This window comes from Gymnoscopelus microlampas, assembly GCF_963454915.1.
Source record: "Gymnoscopelus microlampas genome assembly, chromosome: 13".
NCBI classification, from domain to species: Eukaryota; Metazoa; Chordata; class Actinopteri; order Myctophiformes; family Myctophidae; genus Gymnoscopelus; species Gymnoscopelus microlampas.
The window spans coordinates 14594988-14619329 of NC_139950.1; the positions used below are offsets into that span (position 1 = coordinate 14594988).

Genomic DNA, 24342 nt, shown 5'->3' on the forward strand with positions numbered 1-24342 from the left:
ACATTAACCACCTAGACCCTAGCATCCCTATTCTGGGGGGCCGAAAACAGCCGATCTACAATCTTGTAGATTGGCTTATTTTTTGGCTATAGGGGAAAAGGAGCAAACAAGTACAGAGCCAAAGGTCAAGTTTAGCATTGAGGGTTAAATGTCATTATATGTGTGAAATAAACTAAAAACCATGAATTCCCACAACACTGATGATAGTGCTATCGATGAAATCTATGTAAAAGTTTAATCTGCAACACAATTTTATACAATATGCAGTGGGGGTCCCTGCTTTATCTCTCTCTCTCTCTCAGATAAAGGGTCCTTGGCCTGACAAACGTTGAAGACCTCTGCCTGTCCTACACTATATGACTGTGTAGGTAGGGAATTGCAACAGGGCACTGTTGCAATGCCCTACATTACCTGAGGAGGGCAGTGTAGGGCAAGACAGAATGGATAAGCAGTTCAACAGTCTGTTTCACCTCTATTCTCGTCATTCTTATTCTCTGTTATTGTCCTTGATTGAAATTCACCTCTAGAGACTAACAAAGGGAGGTAATGGAAGATCAGCCGCCATTAACGTGCGCGCACGCATGCACGCACACACACACACACACACACACACACACACACACACACACACACACACACACACACACACACACACACACACACACACACACACACACACACACACACACACACACACACACACACACACACACACACACACACACACAGGATTGAGGGAGACGTCACGAGTAAAGCTAATGATTGTTAATGATAATGATAATGTTGTTGAAGGCCGGAACACAGTCAAATCCTGAGTGTTCGTTTAACTAAAAAGAGTAGTACAAATCATAGCATTATGAAGCTATTAGACTTCCTTTGCACTTTAGAAACAGAATGAGATGGACTGTTTGTGTTGTGTTGTGTTGTGTTGTGTTGTGTTGTGTTGTGTTGTGTTGTGTTGTGTTGTGTTGTGTTGTGCTGTGCTGTGTTGTGTTGTGTTTTTGTCTGTGTGTCTGTCTGTGTGTGTCAGGCAGGGCTGCATTAGGACAAATGTCTTCTAAACAGTTTTCTGAAAAACGTATGTTTCTATATCAGTGCTAAAACTCTTTCATGTCAAGGACCCCAAAAATGATATGTACATTTTCACGATTTTTTAAAAATAGATCTACAAGCTAATGGCGCGGCACAAAGTGACGAGATATGAGCTTGTATATCTGCAATTTCTGAATAGCCAAAGTATAAGATAATGGTTAAAGTGGTTAAAATGATTGTGATGCTATATTAACTAAAATGACACAGATGCTTTCCCGGTTTTAATGGATTAATACAATGATCGGCCCACTTTCAATGGGAGGGAAGAAAGTGTCTCGACTCGATAACACTTTAGAATTAGAATAACCATCCCTCATAATTAGTTAATAGGTCAGTCACAAACTGTTGATTAAAGAGTTATAAATTACTCTGTGAAAAGTTTAATAGTTTACCACACAGACACAGACCCTGTTCTAGACCAGTGGTTCTCAAATGTCTTAATTTCAAGGACCCCCAGTTTGCTATACATTAGACCACAAACCCCCATTTTATGCAATTTTCGATCTTTGGGACCCCAGTCTACACTATAAAATCCTAACTCTGAGAGTGTACAACTGTTCCATTTGTACACTCCCGGAGTTACAGACCCGTAACTCCTGAAGGACCCTTGGGGGTCCCCGGACCCCACTTTGAGAACCATTGTTCTAGACGGCTTGCTCCTGGGAGCCATGGCATTAAAATATGTCCTGCCCTCATGGGAGACACGAAGTACAAATTTGTCACACTTAATATGCTCTCCTGTCATGTAGGCCTACACACTGTGATGACAGGGACTGAGGTCTGATCTCATATCTATGGCTCGGTTTAATATCGACTCAAACAAAAAACGATAAAACAAATAAAAATACATTTAAAAAAGACAAAGGTCTCCACCTTTGTAGTCATTTCCTCTCCCACTCACAGTTCTTCTTTAAAAACATCTATTTCCGGAAGTCCTCTTCTATCCTCCTGACGGAGATCAACCGGGCGTAGAAGTTTCTCTTCTTAGAGATCTCCTTTGCAGCCATGTCTGCGCCGGTGCAGTTCAGTTGGTAGTAGAGTTCTCTGTTCCCCTGTATGATGGTGGGAATCACTGAGGAATCACTGAGCTCATTCCTGTACACTGCTTTCTTTTTGATCTCATTGACCGCCTTTCTAAGTGTGGTGATCTCCCCGTCCTTCCCTTTCTTCTATTCAATTGCCTGGAACTTGTTCTCCTTCGATGTTATCTTTTCCCCCTATTTTCGTAGGCTCACTGTTGCTGTGTCGGCTCACTAGCGACGCCATCACGCGCGCTGCCAGCATGCCTGGCTGCTACCTGTAGTTCCCACTTGATGTCGCGTGGGAGTCCCGACTGCTCCAGACCGTACTGAATAACGGCCAGCTTGCACAACGTCTTCAGACTAGGACTGAGGTCTAAGATGTACAGGTCGTCCTGTACCGTGCATCCTTTGTCTCCCCCAAAGAGGATGGCACGACCGCCCACCGTGCAGCAGCACATCTTAGTCACATCCCGCGGGCCTTGCCCTTTCGCCTTGGGCTCAAGCTTCTTCCAAAGAAAGGTCTCCGGATTGAATTTCCACAGATCGTTGAAGAGCTGGCACAAGTCGTTGCCACCGACTATGTACAGCTCTCCATCGTAGGCAAAGGCCGAATGACACCTGCGTCCTTCTGGCTGAAGCTGATCAGTAGGCGTGCTCAGCCACCGGTTGGTCTCGGTGTCAAACACCCTGACGCTGCTGTAGTAGTCCAAATTGTTGCCGCGGCCCCCAAATACGAACATCTTTGTTCCGATGATGGTGGCAGAGTGACTAGACGAAACAGGTGTCAGTGTGCCTCTGGTGTCGATTAAAGACCAGACCATCTGGCCTTCAATCCAACTCGTGTCCAACTCGTAGATGTCCCTACTGCATCCAGAAGGCCACTTGAATCCTCCAAATATATACATGACCTTCCCCAAGACACAGGCCGAGTGGTCCTGCCTCTCCTCCGGAGCGGTCCCAGACACCTTGGGCTCGAGCCATCCGAGGGTGTCGACATCGAACGCATAGAGCCTGCTGTTGTACTCCATGTGATAAGTGATCCCGCCCCAGATGTAGATGACACCATCTATGAGCACGACTGTGTGGCCGTAGCGCACGGAGGGAACCTCGGGTAGACACTCTCCTCCTCTTCCGCTCGCTGCTGAGGACAACGTCATCCAGCGCAGAGTCACTGTGTTCATGACGTGAACGTTGTATTTGTAGGAATCCGCGCCTCCAAAGGAGTACACCTTGTCTCCCACTGCCACAGCAACATACTTCTCCTTTGGTACCTTCATATGCACCATCCAGCGCAACATGTCTCAGACCAAAGAAGGTGATCATCAAGTCATACTCTGAAAACACAAATGTTGTTGTATTGCGACTTATATTAGTACCGCGGCACAGATGTCCCGCGAAGCTTGGCCAGTGCGTGCCGCTCATGATTTTGGGTTGGCCAATCAGGGAAGCCGATGCCTGTTGATCGTCTATATATGGCAGTGGTTCTTAACCTTTTTCATGCAAGGACCCCCAAAATTACATTTATTTGGCTTCTGACCCCCATTTGAAAATAATATTTTCAACAAACATAATTCGTTTTTAGCGGCGCTAGCCGCTCTATACCTGACTTTGTCCGTGTGCGTCAACGTTCTGATTGGTCAGGTGCGTCAACAAAGTGATTGGTCAAGCTTCACGTGACACATGGCTATAAACACATTATAAACACATATCGATGACAAAATGTATCAAAGGCGCCGCTACCTTCACACAGGGTGTGATTTTTTTGTTCTTTTTACATAAGTCTCCTCCGTCCCTGGCTGGAACAACATATTATTTGTGCCAGGGACAGAAGAGATTTCAGTAAAAGAAATGATTCTTAAAGAATGTCCAAATATTATCATTTAAACATTTAAAGATGTTAAATTTATGTTCATTTAAAGATGTTAAAAACTGGCAGATATACAAGCTCCCAGCGTGGCACGAAGTGATGCGCTGTGAGCTTGTAGATCTTCTATTTTTGGTTAAAATGATTGTGATGCCATATGAACTACTTATGGCATCACAATCCCACTTTCTGTTCCAAATGGTCAATATGGAATACTATAATGTATTACTGTATATGGCCTGCCAGGCAGAAGGCAAGGGCAGGGGAGATTATGTTTTCACTTAAGCTCTTTCTGTCTGTCTGTCTGTCTGTCTCACAAACAAACTACTATGCCGACTGACATAACAGACACCACCCAATAACCTGGGCACCGATGTGCAGTATATAGACAGACATGCACTGTGTTGACATCATCTGACTGACATTAGTAGTTTGCGCTTGTTTCGACCACGCAATGCCAGTCAACAGGTACAGATATACAGTAGTCTAGACAGACACACAGCACTTTGTCCTGACGTCAGTGCTGACATCATACTAATGTCATAGTTACAGTAGCTCACATCATGTAGTGTTACTTTTCCCAGTAATGAGTAGTTTAATCACTTACTATGATATCTCAGTAATCTAATATTACACTGCCCCTCATTACAATTTCTATGCACCTTGTTTGAACTGCGGGTCGAGACGTAATGTGTGTAATTTGATTTGCGTGTTGGCAGGATTGATTGACAGTAACATGCAGCAGCACAATTCGTTCAGGACTCCAGCTAACTAAACTTTTCAAATAACTATAGTGGAGTAAAAGTACAATATTTGCCACCAAGATGTAGTGGAGAAGAAGTAAAAGAATAAAAATCGAAAATTGGAAATACTCCAGTAGTACAAGTACCTAAAAAATATACAGTACAGTACTGGAGTACATGTTCTTAGTTACTTCACACCGCTGAAAACAGCCGTAACAGGTCAATACAACAGGACTATCGTACCTAAAACCTGGCAAGCACTTAATGGGGCCTGATTCTCAGCACTTAAATTATTCCTTTTGATCTGTCAAGAACAATTGACTGGGAAAAGGGCTCTATACTGCAACCAAAAAAAGCGCGTTGAGTGTTGCCAAAAGGTACCGGTAAGAAAATGAATTTCTTGCCAAAAAAAATAAACATTAGTGCATTTGATCAAATATTAGCGGAGACCGGGCTTTCACTTCAAAGCTGTAATATCACTAGCAAACTGTCTGAGTCCTACAGCTGGCAACTTAACTCATTCAGTGCCACAGTGTTTTCTGGCAGTCTGCTCCCAGTGCCAACATGTATGAGCATTTTTACTACTATTTCTAGGCCCACAGAATATTTTGTACTATGACTAAAAGTATATACCATATCTCAAAAGAAAGATGAGACTCTTTTCTTTGCGTAGGAAAAAAAAGTGAGTTGCTAGCATGTTCCGTTCTTTATTTATAGGCAGTTGAGTAAAACAATTTCCCCATGTAAAACACAGCCCTCTGAAAATAGAAACCTGAGATAAAGGCCTTTTTCTGAAGGAGACAACTTTCAGGCAGAAATCTACTTTCAAAGGCCCACAGAATGTTTTGTGCTATGACTAAAATGACGTACCATATATCAAAAGAAATATGAGAATCTTTTCTTTGCCCAGGAAAAGAAAGTGAGTTGCTAGCATGTTCCGTTTTTTATGTATAGTCAATTGAATAAAACTATTTTTCATCAAAAACAGCCCTGAGAATAGAAATATGAGTAAAAGGCATTTTTATGAGTCAATCTTCATTTTATTTTTGGCTCCAGTGATGCAGACATATATACAGTAGTCATTTTCAAACAAATGACAACAAATAAGATAAAATAAAAAACAAAATGTTACTTCCAAGCGTTGCAAGTGTGGATAAATGAGTAATAACATAAAAAAATAAAATAAACAGTTCACAACTCTGAGAGCAAATACACATGGAACCAAATGGACCCTTACAGGTCTGGACTCTTGTCTAGAGTGTATACAAAATACAAATAGGACCAAATGAATAACAAAAAAAAAACTGTTCACATTGTTCTACACTTTGTGGTCATAGGAAGAGAAATGCATTTGACACAAAGGGACAAGACAGATTGCACACTGGAAACTTGTGTCGGTGCGCCCTTTCTTTCCCTTTTCTTTCTTCTTGGTACACATAATGCACTTTCTCTGTGGCTTATCTTTTTTGGGGGTGGGCTGGTTATATACCCTGACATGGCCGAGAGCAGACAGCCTGCTCTGGGGGTCTTCTTTAGCTGGGCGTGGTGCAGCGGATTGTGTAGGATGCTGTGCTGGCTTGGTGAATGCCTTGAGGACAGATTCTGTGAAGTTCAGCATGGTTTTACACTCGCCCTGTGGATTCTTGGCCTTGTACAGTGTGAAGGCATTGAAGATGCATATCTGGATCATGTAGAAGACAAATTTGTTTGTCCACTTCATGGTCTTCCTGGCGAAGGGATAATAGGAAATGTTTTGATCCAGTTTGTCCACTCCATTCATGCCGTGGTTGTACTGGATCACACAGACAGGCTTCGCTTTTTCCACTCGAATGTGTTGTCCTTTCTTCACCCGACGCCACGCTGGTACACTCTCCATCTGGTTCTCATGGCAGCTTGTGACCATCCTGACCACATTTGTGTCTCTCCATGCTGTAACCATCACCCTTTCATTGTGACAGACAATTCTCTCCCCAACGGCCAGGGAAGAATTGTCAGCCATGTTTATGGCCGGTGGTGCACCCCTGCTCCTCCTGAGTGTACCACAGATGTGAGTTTTCCTATTCAGGAGCTTATGACACAATTTCACTGAATTGTAAAAATTATCCATGAACAATGTGTAACCTTTACCTGAAAGGGTACCGAGAAGAGCGAGTACTGTTTTTTGTAGGGTTTCAGATTTCCCACAATATGGCTTCAAATTATGACAGTACCCTGTAGCTGAATCACACAATATATAAGATCTTATGCCATACCTTACAGGCTTCTGGGGGTTATAGACCTTGAAGGAAAGTCTGCCTCTCCAGAGTAGGGTGCCCTCATCTATAGAGATGGATATATCTGGCTGATACAAGTCACTGAATTTGGTGACTAGGTAGTCCAAAACAGGACGTACCTTATACATTTTGTCAGCTACTCTTCTCTTCTCATCAGCCACACTGTTGTCTGTGTAATGCAGAAATCTGAGGATCAGCTGAAACCGATTACGGCTCATGGTTTTGCCAAAATAGGAGGCATGATACAACTCATCTGTGGACCAGTGCATTTTCAGGGCAGGCTTACGAGCGATACCGGTCAGGAAAAGGAGCCCTAAGAATTTTTTCAGTTCCTGAACTGTGAGTGGATTCTCAATCCATTGATGGACTCTTGAGCTTGGCTTAGTGACACCCGCAATGACCTGCTGTGCATAGAGGTTTGTCTGATCGACGATAAGCTGTAGAAGCTCGTCAGTCAGATACAGCTTGAGAAAGTCCACTGGAATGTCTGAATCCAGCTCAGCAGCGCCATTGAGAGGTCCAGGATCTGCTGTAAATGGGAAGGCCTCTGGCATCCACTCCTTTTCACCCAGGTCATACCACGGCAGATCGTCGGCCACGCCACGACGACCCCCCTTTCGTTGCTGTGGTCTACCTGTGAATTACAGAAAAACATAATTACCATAAAATACATATTACATTTTACAGCACTTTTTTTGTATTTGTGGGGGGGTTCCAAATGGACCCTTACAGGTCTGTAACTCTGAGAGTGTATAAATGGAACCAAATGGACCCTTACAGGTCTGTAACTCTGAGAGTGTACAAATGTAACCAAATGGACCCTTACAGGTCTGTAACTCTGAGAGTGTACTAAAGGAACCAAATGGATCCTTACAGGTCAAACTATGAGAGTGTACAAATGTAACCAAATGGACCCTTACAGGTCTGTAACTCTGAGAGTGTACTAAAGGAACCAAATGGATCCTTACAGGTCAAACTATGAGAATGTACAAATGTAACCAAATGTGCTATGAACTTGTAGACATCTTTTACAGTTGCCATGTGGGTGTTTAGCTTTGTAAATGATAAAAGCATTGAACCAACAGATCTCAAACAGATAGGATACAAATGTATTTGTCCACTTGTTTGACTTCCCAGGTAATGCACAATGTTTGGTTCGATATCAACTCCATTCATTGACTTATTGTATGATACAATGCAAGCTGGCTTCTGTGAAAATGTATCAGTAAGAAAAATAAAAAGCTTACCTTTAGCTGTAGCACCAACACCCAAGTCTTCATCAGACGCCCCCCACTCCTCCTCCTCCTCCTCCTCCTCCTCCTCACGACAACGCCCCTCTCGTTGCTGTGGTCTACCTGTAAATTACATAAATACATAATTACCATACAATACATATTACAACACTTTTTTTGTATTTGTGTGGGGGGGTTCCAAATGGATCCTTACAGGTCTGTAACTCTGAGAGTGTACTAAAGGAACCAAATGGACCCTTACAGGTCTGTAACTCTGAGAGTGTACTAAAGGAACCAAATGGATCCTTACAGGTCAAACTATGAGAATGTACAAATGTAACCAAATGTGCTATGAACTTGTAGACATCTTTTACAGTTGCCATGTGGGTGTTTAGCTTTGTAAATGATAAAAGCATTGAACCAACAGATCTCAAACAGATAGGATACAAATGTATTTGTCCACTTGTTTGACTTCCCAGGTAATGCACAATGTTTGGTTCGATATCAACTCCATTCATTGACTTATTGTATGATACAATGCAAGCTGGCTTCTGTGAAAATGTATCAGTAATAAAAATAAAAAGCTTACCTTTAGCTGTAGCACCAACACCCAAGTCTTCATCAGACGCCCCCCACTCCTCCTCCTCCTCCTCCTCCTCCTCCGCCTCACGACAACGCCCCTCTCGTTGCTGTGGTCTACCTGTAAATTACATAAAAACATAATTACCATACAATACATATTACAACACTTTTTTGTATTTGTGTGGGGGGGTTCCAAATGGATCCTTAGATTTCATCTCACATGTGCAGGGAAATAACTTTTTGTTCTTACCATGAGCTGGACTGGCAAAACCCAACTCTTCATCCGTTGATAGTGCACCCTCCGCACCCTCCTCCTCCTCCTCCTCCTCCTCCTCCTCCTCCTCCTCCTCCTCCTCACCACGACGACGCTGCTTCCCTTGCTGTGGTCTACCTGTAAATTACAGAAATATATAATGCACATTACACTTTTTTGTATTTGTGTGGGGGGGTTCTAAATGGATCCTTTTACATTTCATCTCACATGTGCAGGGAAATTATCTTTTTGTTCTTACCACAAGCTGTTCTGGCAACTCCCAACTCTTCATCAGCAGGTAGTGGGCCCTCCTCCTCCTCCTCACTGTCCTCACTGAACTCAGGGTCTAAAATCAGAGTAAAATATTGGTAGGTGAATATGATGTCCACAAAATCACAAATTTCAGGCATTAGCAGACACTCTTATCTATATCTGAATCCCCAAAAAGACACACACACACACACACACACACACACACACACACACACACACACACACACACACACACACACACACACACACACACACACACACACACACACACAGTCAATTACTACTAAGAGCTTGTAGATCTGCTATTTTTGAAAAATCTTAGACAGACAGACACACAAAAATGATCTCTCTATAACATAAAAACTGTCAATTACTCCTAAGAGCTTGTAGATGTGCTATTTTTGAAAAATATTTGACAGACAGAATCTCAAACACCCTCAGGGTTCCTTGGGGGGGGGTTCAAATGGACCCATATAGCCAGGTCTAGAGTGTTCAAATAGAACCAAATGGACCCTTACAGGTCTATAATCTGAGAGTGTATGCCCCATTATAGACCTGTAAGGGTCCATTTGGCTCTATTTGTACACTCTAGACCTGGCTGTATGGGTCCATTTGAACCCCCCCCCCCCCCCCCAGGAACCCTGAGGGTCCCTGCATAACTAACTAAGAACATTTTAGTACATTTTTATCATGTTTGAGAGTCTGTCTGTCTGTCTGTCTGTCTGTAAAGGGTCCATTTGGTTACAGTTGTCCATGTAAGTAACATGAAAGTATATTGAAAGATCTGCACACATTTTTCAAAAATAGCAGATCTACAAGCTCATAAGAGCTTGTAGATCTACAAGCTCATAAGAGCTTGTAGATCTACAAGCTCTTATGAGCTTGTAGATCTACAAGCTCTTATGAGCTTGTAGATCTGCTATTTTTGAAAAATGTGTGCAGATCTTTCAATATACTTTCATGTTACTTACATGGACAACTGTAACCAAATGGACCCTTTACAGACAGACAGACAGACAGACAGACTCTCAAACATGATAAAAATGTACTAAAATGTTCTTAGTTAGTTATGCAGGGACCCTCAGGGTTCCTGGGGGGGGGGGGGGGGGGTTCAAATGGACCCATACAGCCAGGTCTAGAGTGTACAAATAGAGCCAAATGGACCCTTACAGGTCTATAATCTGAGAGTGTATGCCCCATTTTATGAGCTTGTAGATCTGCTATTTTTGAAAAATGTGCGCAAATCTTTCAACATACTTTCATGTTACATGGACAACTGTAGACAGACAGACAGATAGATAGATAGATAGATAGAATCGTCTTACCACTGTTGTCTGGGAAAGAACGTTGTCTGTTCTGTGTGTCGTCCTCCTCCACTCTGTCGTATGGAAGCCATTCTTCATCACAATCCGTATCTATGTCCGTGTCGGACGGATCGGACTGAGATTTCTGACTGTTGAATGGACTCTCCAGAAACTCACGTTTAGTCATCTTCAGCCTGTCACTGCGACGGCGCAAATCGATCGGTTCAGTGTTGTCATCACAGCCAGAAACCTCCGAGTCTGTCTCTTCTACGGGCACCAAGGGAACGGGCACGGAGGCCCGGGTCACCGGCACCTCGACGCGACGGAACGCCTCCTGGATGGTCTGCTGGCGCATCCCGGTACTGGCCCGGCTGGGCCCAGCGACGGGATCGCCGTCAGAAGCCGCTTGTTGTCTGTCCCCGAGGGAGGCTGAGCGCCGTTTGCGCTTCCTGACTGGCTGCTTCTTAGGCATGTTCTCCTGTGTGTGTGTGTGTGTGTGTGTGTGTGTGTGTGTGTGTTCTCTCTGTCTCTCTCTGTATCTCTCTGTATCGATCTCTCACAAGCACTCCTCTCTGCTTCCCCACACCGGGCCATGTGTCCAACAAGCTTTTATAAACTTCTGTTTTGGCCAGGTGGTGCGATGGCGGTCCTTTGATCATCGGAGCATCACAGTTGTTTATGATCAGTCCTGATGGCTGTTGTTGTAGGGTTCGTTCGATAGAGGCCCCGACAAGTTTGTTTACTCACGTGTCTGCTTTCTTCAAAGAAGCTGTCCCCAAGCTGACCCCATAACATGATGTCGGGGGTATTTGATCGCAGAGGCCCTAATAAGTTGTTTTGTCACGTGGTTCGTGCATCAAAGAAGCCCCGATGATTTGTTTCCCCACGCTCTCTCTCTGTGTGTGTGTGTGTGTGTGTGTGTGTGTGTGTGTGGGTGTGTGTGTGTGTGTGTGTGTCTGTATTCCCACGAGTTGTTTGATCACGTGGTCGACGGCGGCTATGATCATCACAGAATGTTTATGTATGACTGACACAGAAGCACTCTAACTCGAAATAAGATGTTTTTGATTTTAGGTCACCCTGACTTTTGATGGCATGATTTCATGTTTTCTTTCACGATAGAAGTCCCAAATTTTGTCACAGGCTGGGGAAGAGTTTCATCTAGTGGAAAAAGTAAAAAAAAAAAAAAAGCTCATTTTTTTCCCCAGGACGTATTTTACGTCCAGAGGCACTCTGGGCGTTTGTTAGAACGGACGTATTTTACGTCCAGTGGCACTGAATGAGTTAAAAGCCTGATTTTATTATGTTAGTCAGGAGAAATGTCCAAGGGCAGGTGTGTGTGTGTGTGTGTGTGTGTGTGTGTGTGTGTGTGTGTGTGTGTGTGTGTGTGTGTGTGTGTGTGTGTGTGTATGTGTGTGTGTGTGTGTGTGTGTGTGTGTGCGCGTGCGTGCGTGCATGTGTAATGGCCAATTATGTCTATGTTATCATCATTCTGCAGATGGCTGTCAGGCAAGGAGCAGTGGAATCACATCAGCATTCTGCTCTGCTGTTGCCCACAGGAACACCTGTCCCACCAATACCTGTGAACACCGGCAACTGACTGCATTAATCAGGGGAGAGAAGAGAGGAGATGGGGAATGGAGAAAGAATAGAACAAAGAGGGAAAGAAAGAGAACATGACAGACTGAGCATAAAGGGAAGGAAGACAGAAAGCGAGAGAGAGAGCACGACAGAGAGAAGAGACTGAGGCAGAGAACCAACCGCAGGAAGGAGAAAGCAAGAAAATGAGAGAAAAGATGTAAGACAGAGAGAGAGAGAGAGAGAGAGAGAGAGAGAGAGAGAGAGAGAGAGAGAGAGAGAGAGACAAGGACATGGAGGACAGTGTTCAGTATGCACACTTTACGAGAGCGGTTTTATCAGGGGGAAAGAGTTTGTTTCATTACCATTTCCAAAGTTTCAGATTTTCGGCAAGAACTATTTATTTCTTTCAACTTTCCCCAGCACAGCACCTTAAAGGACGATTACTGCGCTCTGGGCAGGTTTAACCGATAGAGTAGGACTCAATCACAGTGTGCTTACTTATAGGAAGCCACTGGATTCCAATCATATGAGTACACTATGGAAATATATTTGCAGAGACAAACTTTGTTATCATTGCATTTTAACCACATGAAACCTATAGCGATGTCTTACTAGGCAAACATTTGGCAAAAATAGGCAAATATTTGCCAAAGAATATAAGATGTACAAGCTCACAACGCGTCATGAAGCTACACGTCGTGAGATTGTTGATCAGCATATTTTCCGAAACATTTAGAAAAATCTTGAACAATTGTGAACATTTTTGAATAATTATTTTAACACAAGTCTTCCCTTAGGGGATCCCTCCCTGGCACAACTACGGTACATATCAATTTGGGGGTCCTTGACGTGAAAATGTTTGAAAACCGCCGATATAATGTGTGCATGAGACAAGGCAAAGGTAATGCTATTATACACAGTAGTACTGTATAGGTCTTATAGATTGAAGATTACATTTGAAGGGCATGTTCTTTGTTCCATGTATGAAGCAACACAGGTCCGTTTAAATGGACCCCACACACACACACACACACACACACACACACACACACACACACACACACACACACACACACACACACACACACACACACACACACACACACACACACACACACACACACACACACACACCATTAGGTCTATCTATTGACAGGCCATTACAGAGGGTAGATGGACATGTGTGTGTACAGTAAATGGGTCATTCTGACTAAGCAAGTTACCTGCACTTATACCCCATTCATCCCCCATCCTGTCTGTTTCCCGTATAATCTCTTAAATATCCTCTTATCCGCTAAAAGCAGTAGTGGTTCTCAACCTGTAGGCCGGGGGCCCCGGCCTCCACTAGTGGGCCGTGAGGCTGTTGCAAGTGGGCCCCCAAAATAATTGGCAAAAAAAGATTTTAATGATAATTATGACATTAAAATGTAAATGAAATAATGTAGAAACAATTTCATGGTATTTTTTTCATGGCATTTTTTTTTTAAACCTTGAAAAGAACATTTTCATTCTGATACCGATACGTAATAAAAATAAAAATTATAAGAATAATAATATAATACATTTTATTTGTAAAGCACTCAAAGTGCATAGGAGGTTAAAGTTAGTTCCATTCATCCAAGCCGGAACACGTTTGATTGATCATTCTAATAAACTTGAAAATGCACGCGGCCCACCCATCTGACCACTTAACAGGTCACACAAAGATTTGGCGGCCCCCCTGTAGTAACTCTGAGGACCCCATAGGGGTCCCGGACCCCCTGTTGAAGACCCCTGCCTTAATTCAGACATCCCGCACCAATATCTGATACTGGAAAGCAAGCAGAGACATTACAATGTGAGGGGCCTTTGCAAAAGTGATGAGGCAGCACTGCAAAGGAAGCTTTCCCTAATATACGAGACCTTGTCAAGTCCCACTCACTGAGGCCATCGAAATTTATTCCAAAATCAAACTCTGTGAACGGTCCCGTTGGCAAGATCCCATAGCCTCTAATTGCAAGTGAGGAGAGACACTACAATGATATAGGTAGTCATTTTTACATTTATTGAGTATCTGTCTCTTAGAGTATTTGTATTTTTGGATACTCAACTACATTTCAAAAGACAAATATTGTACTTATTACCCCACTACATTTCTAGGAACGGAAAAAGTGCATAGTAGCAGTAGTTTAGTACTGGAGTTGAGTACCTTGTGTCAACCACTGCAAAGTCATCGTCACAAACAGCTGAGTGGTTATGATCATCAATCTGTCATACATCTGTCATCAATAATGACTAAAAGCTCACCTAAATGAGTTAGGTTTATATTCCAACACAAACCAGGTATTTTGTGGCCACACTTTGTGGAACAAAAGAAAGTAAACTAGCAAGAAAGAAAGCAAACAAGATGGGGTCTAGTACTTGCTTGGCTTCCATCAGTTATCTCTGTATCTGGGCAACAATTCAGTCCAATCTGACCTCCATTGACTTCCAGTATTATTTATTATTTATTTCAAAAAGCATAAAACATTATGTGAAAAAATATTCAGGGATTTACTTCCTTGGCTTACTGGCAGTGTGCAAAAAGAATTTGGTGCTGATCGGTCTAATGGCTCTGCCCCACAGTGCCATGGAAATAAATAAATAAAGATTTAAATCATTCCAACTTCTAGTCCAGACCAGTAGATCCCAATGTCCCAGTTTTCCACTTCATAAACTCCTACAGCATAATTTCTAGCCTTATAGCCATAACCTTTAAATCTTAACAACTCGGCCTTGTGAACTTTTATAAAGTTTAGTATACAGTGTTGTTGTCCCCCCCCCCCCCCCCCCCACCCTTGTGAATAAAAAACCTGTGTACTGCATCATTAGAATACGGTTCAGCGCCACCATTCATTAAAGTAATGAGACTCCCTCGTCTCGGTCCCTCGATTTTGTGTCTCCCAGACTGTCTGACCAGACTGTGCCTCTTCTCCATATGGATGCAGCATGCCATCTAACCACAGTTCATATTCTATCTGAACCTTTCTTCAGTCCATTGGCCCCGAGCATTGAGGCAGCACCACCAGGGGCTCATTATACCTTCCATACTTTAACCCAGAGGTCAGTACAGTTTTTGGTTTGATGTGACCGGTGTGTGCGGTCAAAGTCAATACTGCAGAGCAAAGCGAATGGGAGAGGTACGTTTATTTATGGTAAGATGCATGCACAGTAAAACACGCCTTTATTTCCAGTAGACTTGTTACATGTAATGGTCTGTTCACAGGACTCTCAAATAGGGGTGGGAACCTATAGCATTTTAAGAATTCCAGTTCCTTGATGATTTAAAAAAAGAAATCTATATCATTTTGGCCTTCATTATAATTTTTTTTAAACACAAATTAAATCATACATACAGTATTACATACATATTATCGTATCGGTCACTTGAGGGGGTTCCAAATGGACCCTTACAGGTCTGTAACTCTGAGAGCATACAAATGTGATAGAACCGATTATGGTTCCTCAAAGTTGGAACTGGTTTGTTCGGTTCCGGATCCCAGCCCTGCTCTAAAAAAAAAAGCTCTTTAGCAACTCCAACTCATTCAGAACGCAGCTGCTAGAGTCCTGGCGAAAACTCGGAAATACAACCATATTACACCAGTTCTAAAAGAGCTATGCTTGCTATGCTCTTTTCATCTTTTGGTCCGTATACTGCTACACTTTTTAATTGTACATTGTTTGTATTCTGTGAATCACTTTGGGTTGTAATGGTGTATGAAATGTGCTATACAAATAAAGATGCCTTAATGGCATTGCCTTTACGTACCTAAAAATCCAGGGTTCATTTAAGTCTCAACTATCTTTCACTCAGGATGTTTCTGTTTATTATGCTAGGGAGGAGGATAGCAGAATGGAAGTGGTGATAATATCTTTTATACGTGCTGGGAGAGAGCAGTGTGAAAGGTGATATACGTGTCTAATTAGAAAAGTAGAGCTCGGAACACAGTTAAATACTTAGTGTTCATTGTCTCCGCCAGGCCGAAAGGCATGGCGACAGAGTATGTTTTACCCTCCGTCCGTCCGTCCGTGTGTCCGTCCTGTCTGTGTGTTAGCAGCTAATCTCCGGCACCGTTGGCCCGGTCACTGCGAAACTGTGCACACACTCCCTGGATGCCAATTCAGAACCTCGGGCTCAAATTTTTCACATGGGCCTGTTATAGCGCCACCTGGAGGCCGATTTGTGCGAAACCCATTTTTTTTACATTACTCCTACAGATTTTATCCAAACGTCATGCAAATCGGTACACAGTATCTCTATAGTCATGTGATCAACACGGATCTGTCCTATTTCCCATATTCCATTCTCATTGGCTAAGGTTCGCTTCCAAAATTTGCAGGATTGGTCCGTTTTTAACAAAATGCCTCAAATCATGAACGCAGCTTGCGATTTCCGTGAAATTTCACAAACACATTCCCACTAGGCCAAGGAAGAAATGCCACCCTTTTTCACATTGGCCTGTTATAGCGCCACCAGCAGGTCTAATTTAGCAAAACACATTTTTGGAACAAAATGCCTCAAATCATGAATGCAGTGTCCGATTGCCGTGAACGACCTAAGAATAAATGGCACCCTTTTCACATTGGCCTATTATAGCGCCACCAGGAGGCCACAATAACATACCTGACCTGGCGGAGACCTGTGCTCCGAGGAGCACTTTTTCTAGTTTAACTATGAAGAGTGTACAACTAGTGGCGCCCATGTGTACACCCTTGTTGAGAGTTAAATTAACCCTGACAATTAACTTTGAATAATCTGCACAATGCTAGACATGCTCCTACAAGATCAACGTTTACAAGGAAGTCGCTCATATATATGAGTACATATATACAGTATCTCGTTTCTGTCGGGCGGAAACCTCATATTATGTCCAAAACTTTTGGTGAGAAAGAATGACCAGACTTGTCAGACCTGACAAAGCCTGGTTAAAATGAACAACTTCCACTTGAGGCTCAAGCCGTTCCATGAACACAAATGAGCTGTGTCTAGTCAACATTAAGTCTAACTAGCTCACAGCTAGAAGGTCCTGGGTTCGATTCCCGCCGGGAACGTTGTGGGCGCTGGGGGCGTGTTCTCTCCTCCGCGTCATCAGTGCCCATGGTGAAAGGGCCTTTCTGTGCGGAGTTTGCATGTTCTCCCCATGTCCCCTATGGTCGGTACCCTCACAAAAAACATGCAGTAATCCTCTATACTGCCTCCCCCTTGTCAGCCAGGGCGCCTGATGGAGGGGAAAGGAATTGGTTGGAATAACGTGTTCCTTCCACGCGCTACGTCCTACCAGGGGGGGGGGGGGGGGGGAAACCCTGTCAGGTGATAAGAAGAGGCCTCTGCTCACTCCTCATGCATTGAAGGAAGCATGAGCTCAGTTCGGGGCTCTCCCCAGGCTGGCAGAGGGAGAGTAGTGCCCAGGATTACAAGCTTAGGCATTGGAACTGGGTGAAAAAATGGGTTACACAATCGTGGGATAATCATTTTGAAGAAAAAAACAGTCTAACTAGGCTTGAAGAATCCTGCCTGGTGTGCGAGCATGGAGAACAGGAGCAGCCCAGAACAGTCCATTGTTGACAAGATGATTATCATCACGCAAAAAAAGAACCCAAAAAAAGAGCAGTGTTCTTTTCAGCAGAACAAACCCTCCTGATGGAACTCTACACAAAGAGTTCATTAGCTTTGTGTCAAAACAATTGACATAATGAATTAAAATCTGTTCAGTTATTGGACACTATACTGCCGACTGTCTCCACACCCTCTGGGAGATGGGATACAATAAACCATGGTGACGGCACTCACCAACTGCAAAAGATATAGGGCCAACAAAACTTTGATATGCTCGTATTTTAATAATCTAACGTTTATTTTAAACGCAGATTGATGAATGCATGGTCAGAACCAGAACTACTGTAAGGGTGATGCTTTTAAACAGTTTAGTGAAAGGAATGCCCCCACACTTTTTATGTGGAGAAAACACCACAAGTGTCCCACTTGATTAAATTGGAAGAGAGAGAGAGCGAGAGCGCGAGAGAGCGAGAGCGAGAGAGAGAGAGAGAGAGAGAGAGAGAGAGAGAGAGAGAGATCCCAGGGAAAAAAAACTGGGCAAAGCAGTTGAAGCAGTTCATTCATTATGTTTTGAGTTATGTATAGAGGGAATACAGGAACCTAATCAAACAGAATGCTCCGGAGTAATATGTAAAAGGTTTTTACCCATTGGAAATTATCTGAGACACAGGAAAATTAAGCTCGACTTGATAGTTCAAGTTACCTGAATGAGCAGCCAGTGATGGAACAAAACTCTCACTTACCAACTTGTAAAAAAAAAAAGCCAAAACAATCAGAAGATGAGAACAATACACACAAATAACTGTAGTAGCCTACTAATAAACGTAATACAGAGTGCACTTACTTCAAAGATCAATAGATACAATAAACACACTAAATATAATTTATACAACCCATGATATACAGAAGAAACAACGTCAGCGTTTACAATCTTACTATTCTTAATTTGAGCCAGTGTAGGAAATGTGTATGAGGGCAAAGGGGAAGAAATAGCCCCCATCACTCAGATACACACATTTATTAGTCTGGTATCTGCCAGAGCCAATAAAATTCACACTGGCACATTTGTTAGGTTTCGAGGCTGAAACTTTACAGTGATAAGGGCCAGACAGAGGATAATATACTGTACATGGTCTACACATAATCCTTACGATTCATGCCCTGCAGTGACCCCTGACACTGCAGATATTCAAGAGTTTCACGGCCCCGTTGCCATCTGGAGTCACTTCTTCCATTTAAGATTAAAGTCATTAGCTTAAGTACTCTCACGGGGGAGCTGGCACACAAGCGGGCGCGCACACACGCACACGCCCTCTTATTAGGGGGGATGCCACTTTCCACCCGAGACCGCGGTCAAATATGTCAATCTCTAATGCACAGGAGAATACCTGTAGGCAGCTAGCTGGCACACGCTACTGCACGTAGGTTTGTGTGTGTGTGTGTGTGTGTGTGTGTGTGTGTGTGTGTGTGTGTGTGTGTGTGTGTGTGTGTGTGTGTGTGTGTGTGTGTGTGTGTGTGTGTGTGTGTATGTGTGTGTGAGTGTATGAGTATATGAGTATGAGTATGAGTATGAGTATGAGTATGAGTGTGTACAACGCACCTTATAGCCACAGAGTTCAACTACTAATTTTTTACCCCCAAGGAGAATGATCTATTTGAGAAGATGACAGAGCTGTTGGCACACCTTGCCGACTGGGTGAGATCCAGCAGGCACATCAGTGATGGGAGCATCTATGCCATTTGGACCCTTGAAGATACAAGGTATACTTTAATGTGAAAGACACCCTCCCCGCCCCCACCGCCCGCCGTCGATTTGCACTTTGCATGATAAACACCAAATCAGACTGGAGAACTGGCATCACGACAGACCCCTTTTATACGACCTGTCAGAGTGGCATTGTTGGTGCGGGCGGTGCGGACGCCGCGGGCATCAGCAATGAGGACCACTGGAGAGACAGACAGAGAGAGAGGTTGGCCCAAATAACGAAACAAAATAAAGAGAGTAAAAGAGATAAGAATCGCATCTTTGCTGGTGTCACCGTGACAAGGAGGGGATAAGGGAGCGTGAAGTGGGGTGAGACAGGTTGCACTGGGGGGACAGGACAGGGGTCATCTAGATAGCACAGGGAAAAACAAAGCCTCTGCTATGCACTATAGGGTTTGGGATCCTTTAGGATCTTTAACGATTACGGTTCCTTAACGGTTCCCTTACAACGAATTCTATCCGGGGTTCCAAGTGGACCCTTGCAGGTGTGTAACTCTGAGACTGTACAAATGTACACTGTAAATTTGTACACTCTCAGAGTTATGGTGGTCCTTGAAATATTTTCTTTTTGAGAACCACCGGTATTGTAATTGTATAGCCGACGTGAAGTCCACATACCAGCTCTGACAGTGTGAGATAAAACCGGTTCCAGAAACGGTTCCAAAATGTGATATGGAACCGATTCTGGTTCCTGCAGTGTTGGATCCGGTTCCCTCTGGTTCCGGATCCGAACCCTACTCCACCCCCCCTCCACACAAGGGTCGACGTCTGGTGACCGGCCCTATCTTGCGATGCAAGTCGTTTACTTCATGGGCTCAACATTCCTGGTATTAAAATGTTAAACTCCCAAGGTATAGCTCAGGAAATGTTTGCGGGAAAATTCTGTTCCATGAACAAAATACGACAAATCATCTTTACAGGGGTAAAAAAGCATAAAAAAGGCTAAATGGCTCTAAGACTGACATTCCCTCAGAAAAACCTGTGCCTCCACACGCGCACACGCACACGCACACGCACACATGCACACACACACACACACACACACACACACACACACACACACACACACACACACACACACACACACACACACACACACACACACACACACACACACACACACACACACACACAGCTCTCAGACTCACTCCACCCAGAGTGCTATCGATTAAAGGGTAAAAGCACACACACACGCCCCAGGGGAGGGGGAGAGAACTCACTCACAGCTAAAGTTACTGCGTGTGTGTGCATGCGTGTGTGCGTTTGTGCGTGTGTGTGTGTGTGTGCGTGCGCGCGTTCGTGACAAGGCCAACAGTTGCGTCAGTAACACAAACCGTCAGACGGGAGACTGCAGCTCATTCAGGACCAGAGGAAGGGGCTCTGCAGTTAACAGGGTCTCTATCTCTCTCTCTCTCTCTCTCTCTCTCTCTCTCTCTCTCTCTCACACACACACACACATCCGTAAAATCACTCTAAACTGTTCACGTTCCTCTTTCGCGAATATATCGTCCCATTAACAAAACCAACTAAAACCAACACAACTCAATTCATAAATTCTGTTACCTTCCCCCCCAACCGGTTCGAACATCCCAAACTGCTCCAGGACTTTGACGAAGAGACCCATGACCACCAGCACGGCAATCATCTCCAAACCATCCAGACTCAACATCTTCTGTCATCGTCTATAGCACTGCACCACGAGACAAGCCGGGCCGGTCTGGGCCGGGCCAGGTCAACAACACAAGCCCCAACTAAAGTCCAAAAATTCCCTCCTTCCAGACCAGTTTTTGTCCAGTTTTACACCAGCTGGTTGGGCTTATAGCCTGACTTGGATCTCCTAATCCAGCCAATCTGCTGTGGTGGTATCCAAAACTTTTCCTCTTGTGGCCTTGGCTCACCGTTTTCTTCTGCCCAATCTATAGCCTCCCGGTGGTGAGCGGACTACACTGAAGGTATAACGGCTGCAACAGGAGGGTTCCCAGATTGTCCCCTAAATGTGTTCAAAGTCCTGGGGCGCAGGTCTGAGCCTTTCCTCTCTCTCTCTCTCTCCTCTACTCCCTCTAGCAGACCCTCGTCGAGTGGAGGAATGTGGGGATGGGCTGTGTGTGTGTCTGCCAGCCCTTTGGCAGCGGTTGTCAGAGGAGCTTGTGTGTTGTTGTTGGGGGGGTGGGGGGGGGGAGCGAGAGAGCGAGCGAGAGAAAGAGCATCAGATGAAGAGCGTCGGGTTCTGTACGGGATGCTCGAGTAGAAGGGAAGAGATGATCGAGAAAGTGAGAAGGCGGGAGGGAGAGAGACAGAGAGACAGGGAGAGAAAGCGAGATTGAGCAAGAAGGTGAGACAGAGAGAGACAGAGAGAGAGAGAGAGAGAGAGAGAGAGAGAGAGAGAGAGACAGAGACAGAGAGAAAGGGAGAGAGACTTGGGGTGAGAGGGGTGAGGTATGCCCTCCCCTCTCGCTGTGACATTACCTTCATTGATTTCCCTAATGCGGTTTCCAAAGGTAACTGGAAGAGAGTGTTTAGAGCCAGACTTGACAACTGGAAAAATAAAAAATACAGGGAAATACAATATGTATGTACTGTATGCACATTCAAAGCCACAGAGTCTGCATAATACGCGTGGCGTGTCCCCCACCAGCCAGCCTGATGTATGTCTGCTGCTTGATGCAATGTCTCATTAGATACTTTTCCAATGTGCTTCTATCGGAGGCCTGGCCAACCCAAGGACTTGTTTTGTTTCTTTGTCCTAAGGAGTTGACAGATTTTTTTTTTAAACTAGCAAGGCGTTGCTGTCGGGCAAAAACCTCTTATCTCCATATTAGTGTTTTTTCCCCGTAAATGATCCCGTAAAAGTCGCAGATCCACAAGCTCGAAAGCTTGTAGATCTGCTTGTAGATCTGCTACTTTTTTGATACTTTTGAATTTGAATCCTGAAAAGTAACAGTTTTGGACACAATGTTTCCACCCGACAGAGACGAAGGCTGACTTCCGTGATGAGACCGAAAACCTGAGAGCTATTTTCATCAATTATGGATGCCTTCAATTGCCTATAACTTGTTGGGAAAATGGAAGAACCTCTCTCTAGCAAGTACCTGTCAAAAAGCTGATAGCCATAAAGGAGACTCCTGCTCCTGCTGTTCTCCTTTACAGCAGAGAAGCTGACAGCCAATGTGAGTTAGTGAACTGGTGTCTTGTGTTTGGGGTTTGGGCTGTCATTTGAGGTCTAATGCCTCAATTACTGTAGTCTCGGTTGCACGCCATATGTCACAAACTAAAAACCAGCAGATCTAGCTCACAGCGTGCCACGATGCAAGGCGTTGTGAGATTGCAGATCTGCTATCTTTGGCATATGATACCGGCGTGCAACTACGTATACGTTGAGCTGGCAATTTATCCATAGATTTTATTTGACTCCAAGGAAACGTTTCCAACTCCAGCTCTGTACAACACCCATTTGCACACTATGTAACAATAACAAACTGGGAACATATGCACATGATGTGGGAGTGTCCAGATGTGAATTACTTTTGGTTCGGAATTTCACGTACTATCTGAGGTAATGGGAACTTGTATTCCCCTCTTGCCTAATATTTTAATGTTGAACGATGATTCAGCGATCGGGTTGACAATGCCTCAAAGAACACTCTTGCTCTTGGGGCTGACAGCTGCAAAGAAGCTGCTGGTCCTAAGATGGAAACCTCCCTATAAACTCGAAGTTTCACAATGCATCCTAGCACTAATGGACATGATCTCTTTGGAACTCTCTAAAAGGCTGCCTGTGAGAGAGTTAAGTGTGTGCTCGTTAAGTGTGTGCTCGTTAAGTGTGTGCACGGGTCATCGGGTGCGCGCACGCACCTGTGGTCAATTGCATGAACGCACCTGCAGGTAATTTAGTGAACGAGACTTTTCCCTATTTCTCCTCTTGCATCGGTCAGAACAGAAGTGTGTCCAATTCATATCCAGAAGTTGCTCCAACAGTTGTGCTCAGGTTTATCCTCAGCTTTGTGTGCGTTCATGCAAATGTATGTCCTATGTTTCAAATGCCGTTCATTTTGTGTGTTGAATGTGCCTGTTCTGTAATGTTTGTGCACAAAAAAAGAAAGTGGGATGTGGTGGTGGTGATGGTGGTGATGGTATGTCAGGCACATTGCTGTGTCATGATGCAACAAACTGCTCCATACCATCCAGGAATGTATCAGACAATTAACTGCTCTGATATCCTTCAGACACCAAGATGAATGTCTGTCCCTTTAAGTCCAATTCCCAGTGAAGATATCATATTGCCTTGTGTTACAAAAATAACAGAATCATGGAAAATTGTGCTCGCTCTCTCTCTCTCTCTCTGTCTCTCTCACTCTCTCTCTCTCTGCCTCTCTCTTAGTCTGTCTGTCTGTCTCTCTCTCTGTCTCTCTCGTTGTCTGTCTCTAATATGTCTCTCTGTCTCTCTCTGGGGGGGGGGGGGGGGGGGCTGCGAGGCTGGAGATGTAATGTGATTCATCTCTTCATCTATGTGGCGTAGTGTACCTGCATACAAATCAAAAATGGCGGCGCCGTTTCTCATTTTTCTCTGTTGACAGTAATATATACCAGCTGTAGTGAAGCTGGGCTCCATTTGTAGATGTGATGGATGTAAACAAAGAAATATTGAGCCTCCTTGCACGCACACACAAACACTCACACGCACGCACACACACAGCAAGAGATGGAAAGAGAGAGAGAAACCTGAGTCAGACCTGTTGACTGAAAATGGGCATTCTCTCACTTAAGCACCGAGGAGTTTCCGTCT

General features: G+C 44.1%; 1 protein-coding gene across 3 annotated transcripts in view; it reads right to left on the reverse strand.

Moving 5' to 3' along the window:
• LOC311058154 (A-type potassium channel modulatory protein KCNIP2-like) overlaps positions 1-24342 on the reverse strand; it is a gene marked incomplete at its 5' end in the record, with an annotated part of 194479 nt that overhangs the window by 21995 nt on the left and 148142 nt on the right. For 2 of the 3 annotated variants that reach the window (XM_084075494.1, XM_084075492.1), the window contains one exon: positions 21123-21228. The exons of the other annotated variant lie outside the window; for it this stretch is intronic. In XM_084075494.1, the coding sequence (XP_083931620.1) occupies positions 21123-21228 (106 nt within the window). Of the gene's footprint in view, positions 1-21122; positions 21229-24342 lie in introns of those variants that run through there. 3 annotated transcript variants of the gene reach the window in all.